The sequence below is a fragment of the Mustelus asterias genome, chromosome 4, assembly GCF_964213995.1.
Source record: "Mustelus asterias chromosome 4, sMusAst1.hap1.1, whole genome shotgun sequence".
Taxonomy (NCBI): Eukaryota; Metazoa; Chordata; class Chondrichthyes; order Carcharhiniformes; family Triakidae; genus Mustelus; species Mustelus asterias.
This window is the reverse complement of record NC_135804.1, coordinates 77,843,555-77,861,868: the sequence shown is the minus strand read 5'-3', so window position 1 is coordinate 77,861,868 and position 18,314 is coordinate 77,843,555. Positions and strand designations below refer to the sequence as shown.

The 18,314-nt window shown below is 45.0% G+C and overlaps 1 protein-coding gene across 1 annotated transcript; it reads right to left on the bottom strand.

Annotated features, from left to right (window-relative positions):
* Positions 1–431: 431 nt before the first annotated feature.
* On the bottom strand, positions 432–9,247 carry LOC144492793 (interferon-inducible GTPase 5-like). Its single transcript, XM_078211220.1, has 2 exons — positions 9,138–9,247; positions 432–1,816 (listed from the first exon to the last, which is right to left on the bottom strand). Exon 2 carries the CDS (start codon positions 1,807–1,809, stop codon positions 619–621), a length of 1,191 nt encoding a protein of 396 aa, XP_078067346.1. The 5' UTR covers positions 1,810–1,816; positions 9,138–9,247; the 3' UTR covers positions 432–618.
* Between the last annotated feature and the right edge of the window lie 9,067 nt (positions 9,248–18,314).

Genomic DNA, 18,314 nt, shown 5'->3' with positions numbered 1-18,314 from the left:
TAACTGAAAAGCTATTGCTGTTACAGCAATGTCATAAACACAGTGATCTGATAAGAGAAATTAGTAACAGCTGCGGATTCAGGGTAATTAGATGGAGAGAAAGTAAATTGCATTTGGAATGAAATTGCTGCAATTCTGGGAGTTACTCTGTCATTTACTTCAGAAACTTGAGCACACGATGTAGGCTAACACAGAAGCGCAGTTACTGAGGGTCAGACTGTCAGAGATGTCAGTTCACAAATCACCCATTAAATCAAGATCCATCTGCATCTTCAAGTTGATGTTAATCATCCTGTTGATTCCATGGCAATATTTGAAGAAGTGTAGCTGCCTTTTCCCATTGTTTTCTCCAACATCTATCCCTCAACCAACAACACCAGAAACACATTAACTGATCAGTCACCTCATTTCCTGTTTCTGAGATCCTGCTGTGCACAAAATGGCTGCTGCTTTTGGCTACATTACCATGGTGACTAAATTTCAAATTCCTTGGTTGTGGAACAAATTGCACTGCCCTGAGGATGCAGAGGATGCCACTTCAGCACAATGTCCTTTCCTTTCTTGAGGTTTTAATGATTTATAGGAGCTCAGAGTTCTGACGTTTCAGTACTGACCATTTCAATCAGTCCCAAAAGCAACTTTCACCACTCTCAGTGCATTCTCTATAAGATCATCCAGTGCATTACTCAGCAGCTTGTAGGTCATATAAAATGATGATCCTGCTCCAAAGATGGTACCAACGATTGGGATGATATCAATAGCTGCTTCAGCTACTGAAATGCCAAGAAAATCGGTATGCAGCAACATTCTTTTCACAAATTCTTCATTTATTTCACCCACCAGGGGAGTTTTCACCACAGATTTCAGTTCTTCCACAGGTTTCCCTGCCATTTTGGCTAGTCTTTGAAGAGAGGCAACATCCAGACCCAGACAGTTACGGCAATGTATTAATCCAGCAACCAGAATCCTAATGTTACAAGAAAATGACAGGCCTGGAACTGGAATTGCTGCCGCTGCTCCGGAAAGTGTGGCCCACACCCTGATTTGTTTCTTTAACCATTTTCTTTTCTTCTCTACAATCTCCAATGTTGTGTTTGGAAGTGACAAAATGGGAACCTCTTTCTCTGAATTCTTAATGATATCTGAGAGGCTTTTGTTCAATACTGGAAAATCAAACTGATTGACTTTAAAGTTTGATATCAGGAAAACAGTGGGTGATGCTATCGCCTCATTTAAGTTATCCACATAGTAATTCCTGATCTTGTCTAGTTCTTCAGCTGTGTTAACCTTCCTACCGTCCATTTCAAAAGTATTTAAATCACCATCAATTTTAGATCGAATGAAGTAGAAATTCTTCCGCAGCTGTTTAATCTCTTTGACAAGTTTTGCATCATTTTCGGTGAATCTAGACTGTGAGATAATGATGAAGAAATCGTATCTTTTCAATTCCATTTTCTTCATGTATTTATCTGCTGGGAAATGTTTAGTGCCGATTCCTGGCAGCTCCCACAAATAAACATACAGCAAGTTGGGATGTTTGTATCCGATTGGCTCCGTTGTGGTTAGTGTGTTCCCAGTTTTAGCTGCTCCCTCATCATCACTCTGAAATCCTCTCATCGCATTGATGAAGGTGGATTTCCCTGAACCTGATTCTCCCGTCACCGCGATATTAAACTCTGTGTTGTCCAACTCCTCTAACTTCTTCTGTATCAATAGTGAAGCTGCCTCCAGCCCGTCTGTTTTACAATCAGACTTCAGTTTGTCAAGCTCTTCCTCACTGAAGAATGAAGAGTTTGAAGACTGAGCCATCTGGTCTCTGTGGAAAAGAATGAGTTCTTTACATTATGGATAATTTCTCCAATCTGTGTGCATCTTTAATCAAAGATAGAAGAAAAATTAGAATCAGAACTTATTGATTCAAAGCAGGAAATACTGGGTTGAAACAATGCAGTGAACTGAAAAACAAAGAGATTTCTCACTCTGTAACATTGATGACTGCTCCATTCCCATCCTTTATTCCTGCTCTCAATGTGTTCATAGAATCACAGAATCCCTACAGTGCAGAAGGAGGCCATTCGGCCCATCGGGTCTGCACCAACCCTCTGCAGAGCACCCCACACAGACCCACCCACCACCCCGGCCCCATCCTCGCAACGCAGCACATCCATCGTAACTAATCCACCTAACCTACACACTTGGGGCAATTTGCCATGGCCAATCCACCTAATCTGCACATTTTAAGAGTGTGGAAAGAAATCGGAGCACCTGGAGAAATCCACGCAGACAAGGGGAGAACGTGCAAACTCCACATAATCAGCCAAGGCCAAAATTTAATCCAAGTCCCTAGTGCTGTGAGGCAGCAAAGAACAAAGAGTGAAGAACAAAGAAAAGTTTGGCACAGGAACAAGCTCTTTGATGCTCCAAGCTTGTGCCAATCATGATGCCCAAATTTAACTAAAAAAAGAACCTTCTGCCCTTACTCGGTCTGTATCCTTCTATTCCCTCCTTATTTATGTACCCATCCAGATATCTCTTAAATGTTTTTAATGTGCCTGCTTCCACCACCTCCTCTGGCAGTGCATTCCAGGCACTCACCACTCTCTGTGTGAAAAACTTCCCCTTAAACTTTCCCCCTCTCACCTTGAATCTGTGTCCCCTCATAACTGACACTTCCACCCTTGGAAAAAGCCTCTGACTATCCACCCTGTCTATGCCTCACATAATTTTGTTGACCTCTATCAGGTCTCCCGTCAACCTCCATCTTTCCAGTGAAAACATTCCGAGTTTACTTAAGCTCTCATCATTTGCACCCTTGAAACCAGGCAACATCTTGGTGAACCTTCTTTGCACTCTCTCCAAAGCTTCCACATCCTTCTGGTAGTGTGGTGACCAGAACTGCACGCAATACTCCAAATGTGGCCTAAATAAGGGGCCCTATTTTACCAAACATTTGGGTAAAGTTGGGCGTTGGGCCTTTAACGCGATCTGCACCCGAATCCGAGCAGATCGCTGCTTTACCGACACCCGATTTGGGCGCGGGTCCGGTCCGCGACAGATTCGGAATGCATTAGCATGCATTTAAATCGACTTAATGAACCGCGCGCCCAACTCTACCGCCAAATCCCACCTTACCGTCTTCTGGTCCGTTCCTGATCTGCGCTGTAAGCGACCTGCCAAATAAAAATCTGAAGCGGATTTCTATTCTGCAAGGGAACCTCCAAAGCCCTCTCTGCCCTTGTGAAGTCACCATCCTCCTCGACCATCCTTCGCAGACCCCCCCGCTAACCACCCCGGCAGGACCCCGCCACCCCACCCCCCCCCCCGGATCAGACCCCCGTGGGAGGCAGGCCCCCTTCGGCAGAGCACATCTCAAACCTACCTCAATTGCTGGTCTCCCTCCACTATCCTTCCGACCTGCAGCACCTTCCTGGCCTTCCGCTGGCGTCCGCCGGAGGCGGGGAGGGTGGCGGGGCTCAAATGGATCTCTGGTTGGGGGGGGAGGATGGACTTGGGAGAATCTTGCAAACTGAAAATAATGTAGCATCGTCTTTGTGCTGCCTAATTATCTATGGGAAAGGTAATTAAACTAGTGTCCTAGTAAGCAATTAGTGACCTGTATAATACATTTGTGATCTGTAACTGGATTGTTGATGTCCCTGTAGCCATGAGCCAGGTGCTCAAATGTTCAGAGTCATGTGGTGAACTTGGAAGAATTGTCCCCCTGATGGAACTTGGTTGGAAATAAGATTCAAGGAGATTACTAAATCTGGGAAATCAACTATAGCGAAAAGAAGTTTGTATTGACAACTCTTCTCTCACATTCCATGGCAGATGTGCCCCTACTTATGAATGTGATTTGCATGGGCAACGTTGGGTGCAGCTAATCTGCCTCTGGAGCAGCCTTGGATCCTTTCTTTCATCTTGTTTTCATCTGAACATTGCACAGAATTAGAGGAATCCCCTTTGGAAGATAATGTCAAAATTATAATCACAGGAACTAAAAACCTGACAGTCAAAAATTTGGGAAAATATTTCAAAATATGGATGGGGAGATATATATTTTGAAATATTTTCCCAAATTTTTGACTGTCAGGTTTTTAGTTCCTGCGATTATAATTTTGACATTATCTTCCAAAGGGAATGTGAAAATTAAAAACGTAGGAACACAGAATATAGGAGCAAGAATAAGCCATTTGTTCTGCCATTCATTATGATCATGGCTGATCATCCAACTCAATAGCCTGATCCCGCCTCCTCCCGCCCCCATATCCTTTGATCCCCTTCACCCCAAGAGCTATATCTAACTCCTTGAAAACATTCTGGGGGCGATTCTCCCAAAAACATTCTCAGTGCAGAATTTACGTAAAAACTGGAGTAAATCCCTCTGGTTTTTTTCAGCGGGATTATCAAAATGAATCTCCGACACTGTGCATCACAGAGTGCACTGGCGTGAATCATGCTAAAAATCAGTGGACGGGGTCTATTCCTGCTTGAGAGGTGCACATATGTGCAGTAGCCCCAAACTGCCAGCCTCCCGATTGCTGGCTAGCCCTGCGCCCCTGCATCGCTGGCCATGTGACCCCCCACCACCCGATTGCTGGCCTCCTGGACGTGTCCGGGCCATCCCCGACCAACCCGCCACCCCACCCCACTCCACCCAACCCCTACCACACCGGCCTGCCTTGATCTCCCACCTCCCCCCCACCACCCCCCCCCCCACCCCCCCTGCCCAGCAGTCCCGATCTCCCTGGCCCTCCCCGAACCTCCGCAGCCCCAAACCCCCCTGGCAGGCTGACATCCCCCACTCCGAAATCCAGCCTGATAGCTTGGCTCCCTCCCTCTGTCACCGATCTCAACTGCAGAGAGGCAACGGGATGCCCCCACTCCCATCGATCACCCGCAGAGGCCCCATCCCCATTAGGCTCTGCCTCTTCTGGCCCGAGTCCCTTGGCACTGCCTGAACCCTGGTGGGCAGTGCCAAAGTTCCCCCTGGGCATTGCTACATTGACCTTGGGTAGTGCCAGGGGACTCCCCTTACCCCCGAATCTCCGGGTGGCCTCCATGGCCCCCCCTTCACACCAGCGGGGTCGGGCTGCCAGCTAGTGGGGAGCTGCTGTAAACCCTGCCGGAGTGAAACAGTCCTCATGGGGGTCTGTGGTGGGGGGGAATGGGGGTGAGGGGGGGGAATGGAGGTCGCGGGGGGGAATGGGGGTGGGGGGGGGAGGTGTGGTTGGGGGGGGGGGGGAGGCGGGGGAGTCTCCGGGCCTGCTAATGATATTAAAATGAATATTTACTTAATTTTTTCAACTCTGCGCCGATTTCTGGTGTGGAGCTGAGGCCGGAAATCTGGCGGCTGGAGAAGTGCGGAGGCTGTGGCATCCAGCAGAAACCCTGTTACACGGCCTTCGCTTATGTTTTGGCCTCGACAATGTTTTGGCCTCCTGTGGTCGCGAATTCCACAGGCTTACCACTTCCTGTATGAAGAAAATTCTCTGTATCTCAGTCCTAAATGATTTACCCCTAACCTAGACTATGACCCCTGGAGCTGGACACCCTCACCATCGGGAACATCCTTCCTGCAACTACCCTGTCTAGTCCTGTTAGAATTTTATAGGTTTCATTCTTCTAAACTCTAACCAACTCAATCTCTCCTCATATTTCAGTCCTGCCATCCCAGGAATCAATCTGGTCAACCTTCTCTTCATTCCCTCTACAGCAAGGATATTCTTCTTCAGATAAGGAGACCAAAACTGCACACAAGATTCCAGTTGTGGCCTCACCAAAGCCTTATATAATTGTATCAAGACATTCCTGTTCCTCTACTTGAATTGTCTCACTATGAAGAGCAACATACCACTTGACTTTTTTACTGCCTGCTGCACCTGCATGCTTACCTTCAGCAACTGGTGTACAAGGTCACCCAAGTCTCATTGCACATTCCCCTCTCCTAATTTATAGCCATTGGAGCTTTGACTCGAAACGTTGGCTCTGTTCTCTCTCATATTCTCTCTGCTGTCAGACCTACTGAGATTTTCCAGCATTTTCCATTTTTGTTTCAGATTCCAGCATCTACAATATCTTGCATTTTTCATATAATAATCTGCCTTCCTCTATTTGCTACCAAAGTGGATAACCTCACACTTGTCCAAATTAAACTGCACCTGCCATTCATTTGCCCATTCACTCCTGCTGGGCCCTGAGGTTACAGATTGTGGTTTGAGTACAATTCTGCTGCTGCTGATGGCTCACAGCACCTCATGGATGCCCAGACTTGAGTTGCTAGATCTGTTCAAAGTCTATTCCACTTCGCACAGTGGTAGTCCCACACGACATGATGGAGGATATCCTCAATGTGAAGATGGGGCTTTTTCTCCACAAGGACTATGCGGTGGTCACTCCTATCGACACTGGCATGAACAGACGAATCTGCAGCAAGCAGATTGGTGAGGATGAGATCAAGTATGTTTTTCCCACTTGTTGGTTTCCTCACCACCTGCCGCAATCCAGTTCTAGCAGCTATGCGCTTTAGGACCCAGCCAGTCCACCTGCAATAGTATTACTGAGCTACTCGTGGTGATGGACATTGAAGTCCCCCACCCAGAGTATATTCTGTGCCCTTGCTACCCTCAATGCTTCCTCCAAGGGTCTTCAACATGGAAGAGTACTGATTAATTAGCTGAGGGGTAATCAGCAGGAAATTAGCAGGAACTTTCCTTGCTCATGTTTGATCTGATGTCATGAGACTTCTTGGGGTTCAGAGTTGATGTTGAGCACTCCCAGGGCAACTCCCTCCTGATTGTATACCACTGTGCCACCAGCTCTGTGCTGGTGGGACAGGACATACGCAGGAATGGTGTTGGTGGTGTTTGGGAAATTATCTGTAAGGTATCATTCTATTGCTTGACTAGTCTGTGAGATACCTCTCCCCATTTGACACATGCCTCCAGATATTAGTCAGGAGGACTTTGCAGGGGCGACAGGGCTGGATTTGCTGTTGTCATTTCCAGTGCCTAGGGCAATGCTGGATGGTGAGTCCGATTTCATTCCTTTTTGTTTCTTTTGTCGCGATTAAATACAATTGAGTGGTTTGCTAGGCTACTTCAGAGAGTATTTAAGAGTCAACCACATTGCTATGGGTCTGGAGTCACATGTGGGCCTGACCAGATTTCCCATGAAGGAGTGAACCAGATGGGTTTTTAATGACAATTAACAATCGTTTCATGATCATTATTGGACTTTAAATTCCAGATGTTTTATTGAGTTTAAATTCCAGTGAGTTGTTTAATCATTAATTCATATTTGTGACTGGAGGTGGCAGGGTTGCAGAGCTTTGACCTGATCCATTAGTTATGGGATCACTTACCTCTGTCTGTCACATGCTGCTTATGCTCTTTGGCATGCAACTAATCCTGTGTTGTAGCTTCACCAGACTAACACCTCATTTTTAGGTATGACTGGTGTAGGTCCTGGCAGGTTCTCCCACAGTCTTCATACACCAGGACTTTTTCTCTAGCTTGGTGACAATGATCAATGATATATGAAATCAAGGGAGAATCTAACCACCGCCCTTTGGCATTCAATAGCATCACCATCACTGAATCCCCAACATCAACATCTTTGCTCTTACCGTTTACCAGAAACTGAACTGGACTAACCATATAAATACTGTGGCTACAAGTCCAGATCAGAGGCTATGAATCAGGAATTGAGTAACTCACCCCCTGACAGGCATCTACAAGGCACAAGTCAGGAGTGTAACGAAATAATCCCCACTGGCCTGGATAAGTGCAGCTCCATGAATGAATAAAAAAAACTCCCTCCCTAACAGCACTGTGGGTTTACCTAAACCATATGGAATGCAGCAGTTCAAGAAGTGGAGATGCCGGCGTTGGACTGGGGTAAACACAGTATGAGTTAACTCTTACTGCAGTTCACAAAGGCAGCTCAATGCCACCTTCTCAAGAGCAATTAAGGATGGGTAATAATTACTGGCCGAGCCAGCATTCCCATATCCCATAAAAGAATGAAGAGGCCGGGATTTTCCAATCTCGTTCACCCCACCATCGCTGCCAGTGAGAATGGAGAATTTGGCGCTCAGCCAATACTCCCTTCACTGCAGCGGGACCAGAGAATCCCAGCCCCAGACTATAGGAGCAAAACAGGAGAATATAAATAGCTGTAGCTTCCGAGCTCCCCAGTGTCGGATTTGTAAGATATCCCAAAAGTGTGCTGAGTCGCTTTCGGAACATTGCAGGTAAGAGTTTGCATGACAATTGTCCTGCGCTGGGAACCAACTGAAAATGTGATTTAAATTGAAACTTTAGATGGTTCCACCAGGGCTACATCAATAGTTACACTGAACAAAATAGAAGAATTAAAACTTTCCAACTGCAGGATAACTATTGTAAACACCGAGACCCTTTTCCCAATGGGACTCCCCCCACACACCCGACAATCCAGGGGACTCTCCACACACTCCCAACCCTCGATTGCCCTCCTCCAATTACTTTCCCCTAATCCCTGATTATCCTCCCCCTTAATTACCCTTTCCCCAATACCCTCTCCTAACCAGATTACACTCCCTCCAATACACCCCCAACATGATTACCCTTCCCTCCATTATTCTCCTGTAATCCCCGATTAACCTGTCCCCATTACTGTCTTCCAAACCCTGGATTGACTTCCCCTCAATTACCCTTCCAGCTGCCGATTACCCTCCACCCAATTGCTCTTCTAACCCCTCATTACCTTCCCCCCATTACCTTCCTCCCAACCCCAATTTCCTTCCTCCCAGTTGTCCTCACCCCCATGATCTTCCCCATGACCGCAACCTCCCAAAAGATCTCACCACTGCAGGCTCACACCCCCAATCTGTGGACCGGATCGGATCCTATCTCTTGCCTCCCCCCAGCCAGCAGGCGTGACCCTCCCTCACCACCCCCTCCCCACTAGCCTTCGACCTCTGACCACTGACCTCCTATCACTTTTCTGACCTCCTACACATCACACTCCCTGAACTCTGGGCTCCAGGAGTGGGATAACACTTACTAAGGGGATTAAACAGCACACACACATTCAACACACAGAGATCTGTAGCTAGTCTTAGCAGTGAGACTTGTGGATGTGGAGGTACTTACGTTGTAGAGTTCCTTCACTGTCTGCAATCCCTGTTTCTCTTCAGTTGCTGGCTGTGTTTGAAATGCAAACTCCACCAGGATGTTTTTGTAAGAGTTTGTCAGCTGCAAAATGTTTCTGGTAAAATGAAACTCAGAAGTGAAAGTGGCAGAGATTCAAAAGCAGATTAATATGTGAAGCAAGCTTGCTGTATCATAACAGGAAGTGGAAAGCATTCCCTCTGGATGTTAAGTTCGCAAATAACTAATTGCAAATACTTCACACAACCTAGACCATTGGTTCCCAACCTGTTCAGTAACACAACACACTTCTGTTCTGTAAGCATTCTATGGATCCTATCTTTTGGCCTGGAACTCATTAATGATGCACCTGGGGGTTTGGTGCCATGTTCCATGGCGGGACGTGTCCTGCCGTCACTGACCTATGTGGAAGAATGAAGATAGATCTTCAGGAGCATTCTGAGGCTAGGAGATGGGCCCCCTCGATGACACTGAATCTAGAAGATCAACCTGTAGATGTTCTCCCCACTCACTAAAGTAGTGTTCTGGGGTCCAGGTTGCTGCAGCATCCATCCCAAACTCCAGGCGCAGCCATGGGCAAGTGAGTCCCAATATCTGCACGCCATCTTGTTCCAGATGTATTCTGGATCGGTGTATTTTCTTGCTGGCGTTGTGGAGAATTTGATGTGGTGGAGGATTCTAATCCAAGCTTCATCCATGGGCAGGATGCAAATGGGTTTTGTGCCAGCCTCCAGCAGGTCTCCTGATCCGCTATGACGGGCACCAGTGGAAGATCCCGCAGGAAATTCACATTAATACAAAATCAATTTTTGCACTCCTGTCGAATTCTCCCCTGCTTGCTCACCATTGAACTACTGACGGGATCATGGGAGAATTCACCCTAAATGTGCGCTATCAGCAAGGAGATTACAGAGTGAGAAAGGGAGGTGATTGGCACAGCACGCAATGTTACCTGAGCTCTTTTCTTTCTAAATAGTGCCCACAACAGCAACATTGAAACAACCACAGTGTGAACTCACACCAAGATTCTCCCACTTCATCCAGCACAACCTCACAAAGGAGCTGTGGAAAACTCCAACAATTGAGCAATATCTTTCCGTGGATTTTTATCTGACAAATAAATTGTTGTAGAAATTCACTCCAATGCTGAATTCTGTTTAAAAATTAACATTCAATTTGAATTCTTTTCATTCGAATTTCCAGAAAGTTCTATCGTGGTTCGAGCTTTGGAATTTCAACTCAAATAGACTCACACCAGGTGGAAATGCTTTGCACTGGTTTGAGTTCCGAAAACAGATTGATCAGCCCAGATTTCCTGATCTCCAGATTGCTGTAGACCAGATGAACCCCACCAGATGCAGCACGGGATCCCTTGGAGGTCCCAACACAATCGCCGGAACTCTACCACCTCGCCCGCCATGGAATCGGAGCGAGCGAGGGTCTGACAACAGAAATCTCCGTTGACCTCAGGCAGGAATTTCCAGTCTCGCCCAAGCGAAGCTGTTAATTCCTGTCCAAAGAATCTGCGGGAATTGTCCATTAATTTAATGAGCAGCACCCCCTGAAAATATCTCCAATGCTGAGTTAGAATCAATGACTTGGGAGCAATCCAACATACTTACCCGGACAGTAACTCGGGAAATATTAGATAAAAACCATATCTAAATTCCGGGTAATGTTACAAGTGGCACCCCAATCATTCACATTGACCCCTCTCCCCTCCACAATTCATCCCAACCATCTAATTCCCTCGATCCTCCAACCTGAACTGACCTGACCCAACCTTACCACCATTTTCCCATTTATTTCACTCACACCCATTAACTAACACAGAGGAAAGTTATTTAAATGTCCCAAAGCTTTCCCCTGTGTTGGTGAATGATAACTTACCAGAGTACGACAGCAAATGCTGTAAAAATGGGGCATGGCTTGGCACCACTTAACAATCTTGTCCAAACGAAGGAGGACTCCAAAGACAGGCACTTCTGAAGAGGCGCTGCACAGACATATGGAGCTCTGTCATTCTGTCAGTAAATACAAGCAGTTTGGTCATCCGATGGTGATTGTCATTCAATGGCACATTCAGCCCATCTCATGAGGCAGAGTTTGTTAATCTTGCAGCAAAAACAGAAAATGCTGGAACATCTCAGCAGGTCTGACAGCATCTGTGGAGACAGAATGGAGCTAATGTTTTGAGTCAGGATGACCCTTCATCAGACTCAAAACGTTGACTCTATTCTGTCTTCAAAGGTGCTGTCAGACCTGCTGAGATTTTCTAGCATTTTCTGCATTTGTGTGTGATAAAGAGGGGAATTGAAAATGAATCAATGGAAGAGATAAAAATATGTCCACAAAAAATGAAAAAAAAATTAAAAAAATTAATGGAAATGGAGTGAAGATGGGGGAAAGAGTTTGCGCACTGATGTTTTTGGACTTAATGTTCAGTCCGGAAGGCTGTAAAGTGCCCAATCGGAACATGAGGTGCTGTTTCTCCAGTTTGCGTTGGGTTTCACTGAAACATTGCAACAGGCCAAGGACATTTATTTAATATATTTTTTGTATATTCTTTTTCATTTCTTCCATTGATTCATTTTTCAATTCCCCTTTTTTATCTCGCTTTCTATATTTTTTTCCCACCCCACTCACCAGGGCCACCTGTTACATGTCTCAGATTATCTTTTGACATTCTCCTTATGTGTGTTCTGCAATTTACACATTCTGAACTCTTCATAGCCGCTATCAGCACCCTTCTTAGCAATGATCACCACCATTTACATTCCCATTGTCTTTTTGTCCATTACATCTTTGTCAATCTCTCCCTTGCTTCAACCTATCGCTGGCCCTCTATTCAACCTCTACTGCTCCTCTGCCCCCCATTCCCCCCCCCCCCCCTTCCCTTCCCAGAATAGTATAAATCTCATCCTATTTAAAGTAGGCTTACGTTAACACTGCAATAAGGTTACTGTGAAAATCCCCTAGTCACCACACTAGCCTGTTCGGGTACACTTAAGGAAAATTTAGCATGGCCAACTCCCTCACCAGCATATCTTTGGAATGTGGGATGAAACCGCAGCTCCCGGAGGAAATCCATGCAGACACGGGGAGAACATGTAAACTCCACACAGACAGTGACCCAAGCCAGCAATCGAACTCGGGTCTTTGGTGCTGTGAGGCAGCAGTGCTAACCACTGTGCCATCATGTCACCCATATTCCCATATTCCAATTATCTTTAGCTCTGACGAAAGGTAGTCCAGACTTGAACGTGAGCTCTGTTCTCTCTCCACAGAGACTGTCAGACCTGCTTTGATTTTCCAACATTTTGTTTCAAATTCCAGCATCCACATTAATTTGCTTTTATCTTAGTTGTTAACATTGCAGCAAGGATCACAATACCCTAACCCACCACATGATGGGGTTCATGTTGAAAAATGTCAAACTTTGGCTCCATCATGTGGCAGAGAGTTTAATACAAAAAATTAGGAATGATCAAACAACATCAGGCTGGGCTTTTGTATGAGTGGTCTAGGTATCAATGTTATATTGAGTGGTCCTTTAAGGGAGCATTACCTGAGGGCCATGTGATCAGGCTGGACCCTATGGATTGTCAAAGCAGTAAGCTGAGCCAATCACGAGTAGGGTGCCTACCCGGGTCGAGGAAGGTCCCGCAGTTGAAAACTGTGAGGAGAGTTGGTCAGTTGCATAGATACTTCAGTCTGACCTTTAGTATATATAATAATTTATTGTTGGCAATGAAGCCTTTGTTTATTCACCACATCACATTGGTGATGTGAAAAACTTTGAAAGTCGTCAGGGATTGCAGTGGGCAGCTAAAGGGGGAAGAGTCTTGAGCATCAAGAATATGAAGTAGTAAGGTACATTCACATAGGACAATGATTCGAAAGATCGAGCCATTTGACCCCAAAGTGGACAACTGGGAACATTATATAGAAAGGCTACTTCGTTGTAGCGAATAAAATAACAGCTGAAGAAAAGCTAAAGATTATTTTGCTTTCTGTCTGTGGCCCACAGATTTACAGTTTAACACCGACTGACCGCCCTAGACACAAAGGGCAGAATTTTCTCAAATAATTATAAGTGTAAAACTTTGTCTGCAGGATAAGTCATGGTAATTTATGGCACTGACTCTCGCCAGTAGAGGGGTTGTCTCCCCACCCCCACGACTTGCCTGGCTTGCAAAATCTCACTAACTGTCCTGTCTGGAGACAATATACATCTCTTTAACCTGTGCTTAATGCTCTCTCCACTCACATTGTCTGTACCTTTAAGACTTGATTACCTGTAAAGACTTGCATTCCAACCATTATTTTGTAAATTGAGTTTGTGTCTTTATATGCCCTGTTTGTGAACAGAACTCCCACTTACCTGACGAAGGAGCAGCGCTCCGAAAGCTAGTGGCTTTTGCTACCAAATAAACCTGTTGGACTTTAACCTGGTGTTGTGAGACGTATTACAATATCAGAACCAGACAGCGAAGCTTCTGGTCTTGGTGCTTAAAGGTCACAGACCTTGTTTACGGGCTTTGATAGGTTAAAGCAAATACACCTAAACTGGCTGGAAATATTAAACCTGAGGGGTGGAGATTTTCAGGAGTTATTGTATAAATATTCCCAGGTTTTCTGAGATATATTAGGATGTATTTGGGGAGCTAAATCTAAACTCTATCTGGTGCCTTATGCCCTTCACCTGAAGGTGGAAATCAAGCTCAGGAGGCTGGGAGACTTACGTATCATAAAGCCTGTACGATTCCCTGAAACGGCTGCACCCATAGTTCCCATTTTAAAACCGAATCAGACAATAAGAATTTGAGGGGATTACAATTTAACTGTCAATAGAGGAGCACAGATAGACAGGTACCATAGACCCAGAATTGGAGATCTCTCTGCTAAACTAGCAGAAAGTTTAAGATATACTAAATATAGCTCAGCCATGCCTATCCGGCTGGAGTTGGATGAGGACTTGCAAAAGCTGGTGACAATCAACACGCACAAGGGTTTTTACCAGTATACAAGGTGCCTTTTGGAGTCTCATCAGCCTGTGCCATTTTCCAGCATACGATGGAGAGTCTCTTGCAAGGCATCCCCAATGTTGTGGTTCATCTGGATGATGTACTGATCATTGGTACCTCACCTGAAGAACACAAATCAACTTTAGAAGTATTGAAATAGTTTAAAGAAGCAAATGTTAGGTTGAAACAGGAGAAATGTACATTCTAATCAGAGGAAGTCAACTATTTCGGTTTAGGGTCAATTCAAAAGGGTTACATCCCTTGGAAGAGAAAATAAAAACCATCAAGGAGGTTCCACAACCAAAAAAAGTCGTTTCAGTGCACGGTGAACTACTATGGTAGATTTTTACAAAATGTTTCTACCATTTTAGTCTCACTTCACCAACTGTTAAAAAACACCAATGATGGAAATGGGGAGAAGAACAAGAGGAAGGATTTGTACAACTTAAACAGGCTCTGCAGTTGTCGGTCTTGTTGGTGCATTTTGCCCCAAACACTTGATAGTAACCTGCAATGCTTCATTGTATGGAGTGAGAGCTGTTTTGACTCACCGGATGCCTGATGGAGCAGAAAGGCCCATTGCCTTTGCATCTAGGACGCTATCAGACATGGAGAGGAAATACTCTCAAATAGACAAGGAAGGTTTGACTGTCATTTATGTGTCAAAAGGTTCCATCAGTATATTTATGGCTGACATTTTACAACATTTCAGACCACAACCCATTTTTAAATCTATTCAAAGAATCTAAGGCTGTGCTGACAATTGCCTCCACAAAGGTGCAGAGATCTGCTGTTTCATTAACAGTGTACAGTTGTACATTTCAGCATCATCCTGGAACAGATACATCACATGCAGATGCACTTAGCTGATTGCCTTTGCCACAAACAGTAGCATGACTCAAGAGATTATACTGACTCTGCATTTAATAGAGATGTTGCCAGGGACACCGGGGAGACAACTCCTGTTAAAAGAATTGCATGACTCTCATCCCGTTCAAAGTAGAATGGAAGCCCTAGCCAGGAGTTTTGTATGATGGCTGAACATTGACAAGGAAATAGAAGAGATGATTAGTCAATGCCTTAGTTGCAAAGCTCAACAGGCTTTACCACCACCAGCGAATTTGCATCCACAGGAATTGTCTGGCCAACCATGGCCAGGGCGACATATAGATTTTGCTGGGCCATTTATGGGTCATATGTTTCTTAAAGTAGTAGATGCACACTCCAAGTTGTTAGACGTGGAGTTGATGGAGTCCACATCGGCCACAGCCACTATTGACAAGTTAAGGAAACTATTAGCTATCCATGGCATTCCAGAAATGGTGGTGCAGGACAATGCACATCATTCATGGTGGAAGGATTCCAGAAATTTCTCAAGTCAAACGGCATTCGTCATGTGAGTTCAGTACCTTACCACCCAGCATCAAATAGGCTGGCAGAGCCCATTTGGCACAGGTTTGGCACGGCTAAGTTGGTACTTTCAGATTGGCACTGCCAGGTTGGCACTGCCACTGTGGCATGAGCATGGTGTCAACCTGACAGTGCCAACCTGTGCTTGGGGGCATTGCGAGGCCCCTACCTGGTCATATCCCTCTCTTCCAAAGGTCATAATTAGCTTTACGCCCCCGGAGACCCCACAAAAGTTTGATGACTAGATGAACCATGCCAACATGACATCACTTTGGTGCAGCATCAATATACGGCGGGTGGTGGGGGGGGGGGGGGGGGGGTGGGGGGGGGGAATACATCTGAGGTGGGGTAATAATATGAAAATGTATTGAACTTCATGTAAAGTCTGATGATGTCAGTGGCGAGGTGATTGGGGAAGATCCAAGATGGGGATCTCGTCGGTGAGGTCTGTGGCTTTCGGATCTTGAGCTCCCACCGGTATTTGTATAGATGGCGAGCATAGGCTCAAGATCGCTCTCAAGGTTCACGAATCACAAAATAACAGAAGGAGGTTGAACTTATAAATGATTTTCAATCGTTTATTAAGTTGATTATTAAGAAGCAACAGTTTAAATATGACTCATCAGTTAAGTAGAAAGGAAAGAGAAAATCCTGTAATAGGTGTGGACTGTCTCAGAGTGCTGATGGACGGATGATGCTGAGTCCTGCAATCGCTTTTCTGTTCCATTTGCAACCTTCTTCTCTTTTGTTCTCTTTCTTCTCAAGCTAACCAAGATGCTTGGAAGCTCTCCCTCCCGGCCTTCCTTCATCTGAGCAGCAAGGAAACTCTTTTCTGTCCAAAGTGAATTTATTTCCTTCTGGAGAACCTGTTTTCACCTTGTACTCAGATGGCTGGTTCAATTGTGGGTCGCGAGATCTAACCTACTCAGGAATGTCCGTGCTACAGACATAACCTTGTCAGAGATAACAGGCTATGGGAGATTTCTTCAACAGATTTCTACAATATCAATATGTGTCTTAAGATTTTATCAAGTTCTCACGGGATCCAGGGTGAGGTATCTAAATGGATACAAAATTGGCTTCTTGACAGAAGCCAGAGGATAGTTGTCGAGAGTTGTTTTTCAAACTGGAGGCTTGTGACCAGCAGTGTGCCTCAGGGATCAGTGCTGGGTCCACTGTTATTTGTCATTTATATTAATGATTTGGATGAGAATATAGGAGGCATGGTTAGTAAGTTTGCAGATGACACTAAGATTGGTGGCATAGTGGACAGTGAAGAAGGTTATCTCCAATTGCAATGGGATCTTGATCAATTGGGCCAGTGGGCTGACGAATGGCAGATGGAGTTTAATTTAGATAAAATGCAAGGTGATACATTTTGGTAGATTGAACCAAGGCAGGACTTACTCAGTTAATGGTAGGGCGTTGGGGAGAGTTACAGAACAATGAGATCCAGGGGTGCATGTTCATAGCTCCTTGAAAGTGGAGTCACAGGTGGACAGAGTCGTGAAGAAGGCATTCGGCATGCTTGGTTTCATCGGTCAGAACATTGAATACAGGAGTTGGAACGTCTTGTTGAAGTTGTATAAGACATTGATAAGGCCACACTTGGAATACTGTGTGCAATTCTGGTCACCCTATTATAGAAAGGATATTGTTAAACTAGAAAGAGTGCAGAAAAGATTTACTAGGATGCTACTGGGACTTGATGGATTGAGTTATAAGGAGAGGCTGGATAGACTGGGACTTTTTTCTCTGGAGCGTAGGAGGCTGAGAGGTGATCTTATAGAGGTCTATAAAATAATGAGGGGCACAGATCAGCTAGATAGTCAATATCTTCTCCCAAAGGTAGGGGAGTCTAAACCGAGAGGGCATAGGTTTAAAGTGAGAGGGGAGAGATACAAAAGTGTCCAGTGGGGCAATTTTTTCACACAGAGGGTTGTGAGTTTCTGGAACAAGCTGCCAGAGGTAGTAGTAGAGGCGGGTACAATTTTGTCTTTTAAAAAGCATTTAGATAGTTACATGGGTACGATGGGTAGAGAGGGATATGGGCCAAATGCAGGCAATTGGGATTAGCTTAGGGTTTTTTTTTAAAAAAAGGACAGCATGGACAGGTTGGGCCGAAGGGCCTGTTTCCGTGCTGTAAACCTCTATGACTCTATAAATAGTTATACAGCAATTTCTTAAACAACATTTGCAAAGTCACTTGAACTTGACCTGGATCTGCACAAAATTCTTACCTGTCGTAACATATCCACTGGAAGGTATGTCTTGTTTACACAGTTTCGCAATGTCCATGTTTTATGCAGCATCATGTTCATGACAGCAATGTGCAAAAGCTTTCAGGTATTTATCATGAACTTAAATTTCGTCTTCAAGCATTTCTTCAAAGCCAGCTATTACAAACTCCCAGCACTGACCTGTTCCCCTTGCAGTCTGTCCGCCAGCTGTGGTATCTCACATTGGAAAACTTCAGGCAGTGAGCTCATCCCAAATGGATATCCTTCCAAAGGTATTGATCAAAATATGTATGGAATGTAGATAGATATGATTGATCAACAAGATTCATATACAGAAAACCCATTGCAGATATCAAGAATCAGGAAGACTTTGGCACTCTATGTGGTTCAGTCTAATCTTTAATAGTTTAATAAACATTATTGATTCATTTCCTTGTGTAAGTCTTTGAGATCTAATCAGATATGTCATGTGTCATTTTTCT

Bases quoted from the DNA above. Each gene is read 5' to 3' on its own strand.
- LOC144492793 (XM_078211220.1), bottom strand. From the start codon at position 1,809: ATGGCTCAGTCTTCAAACTCTTCATTCTTCAGTGAGGAAGAGCTTGAC.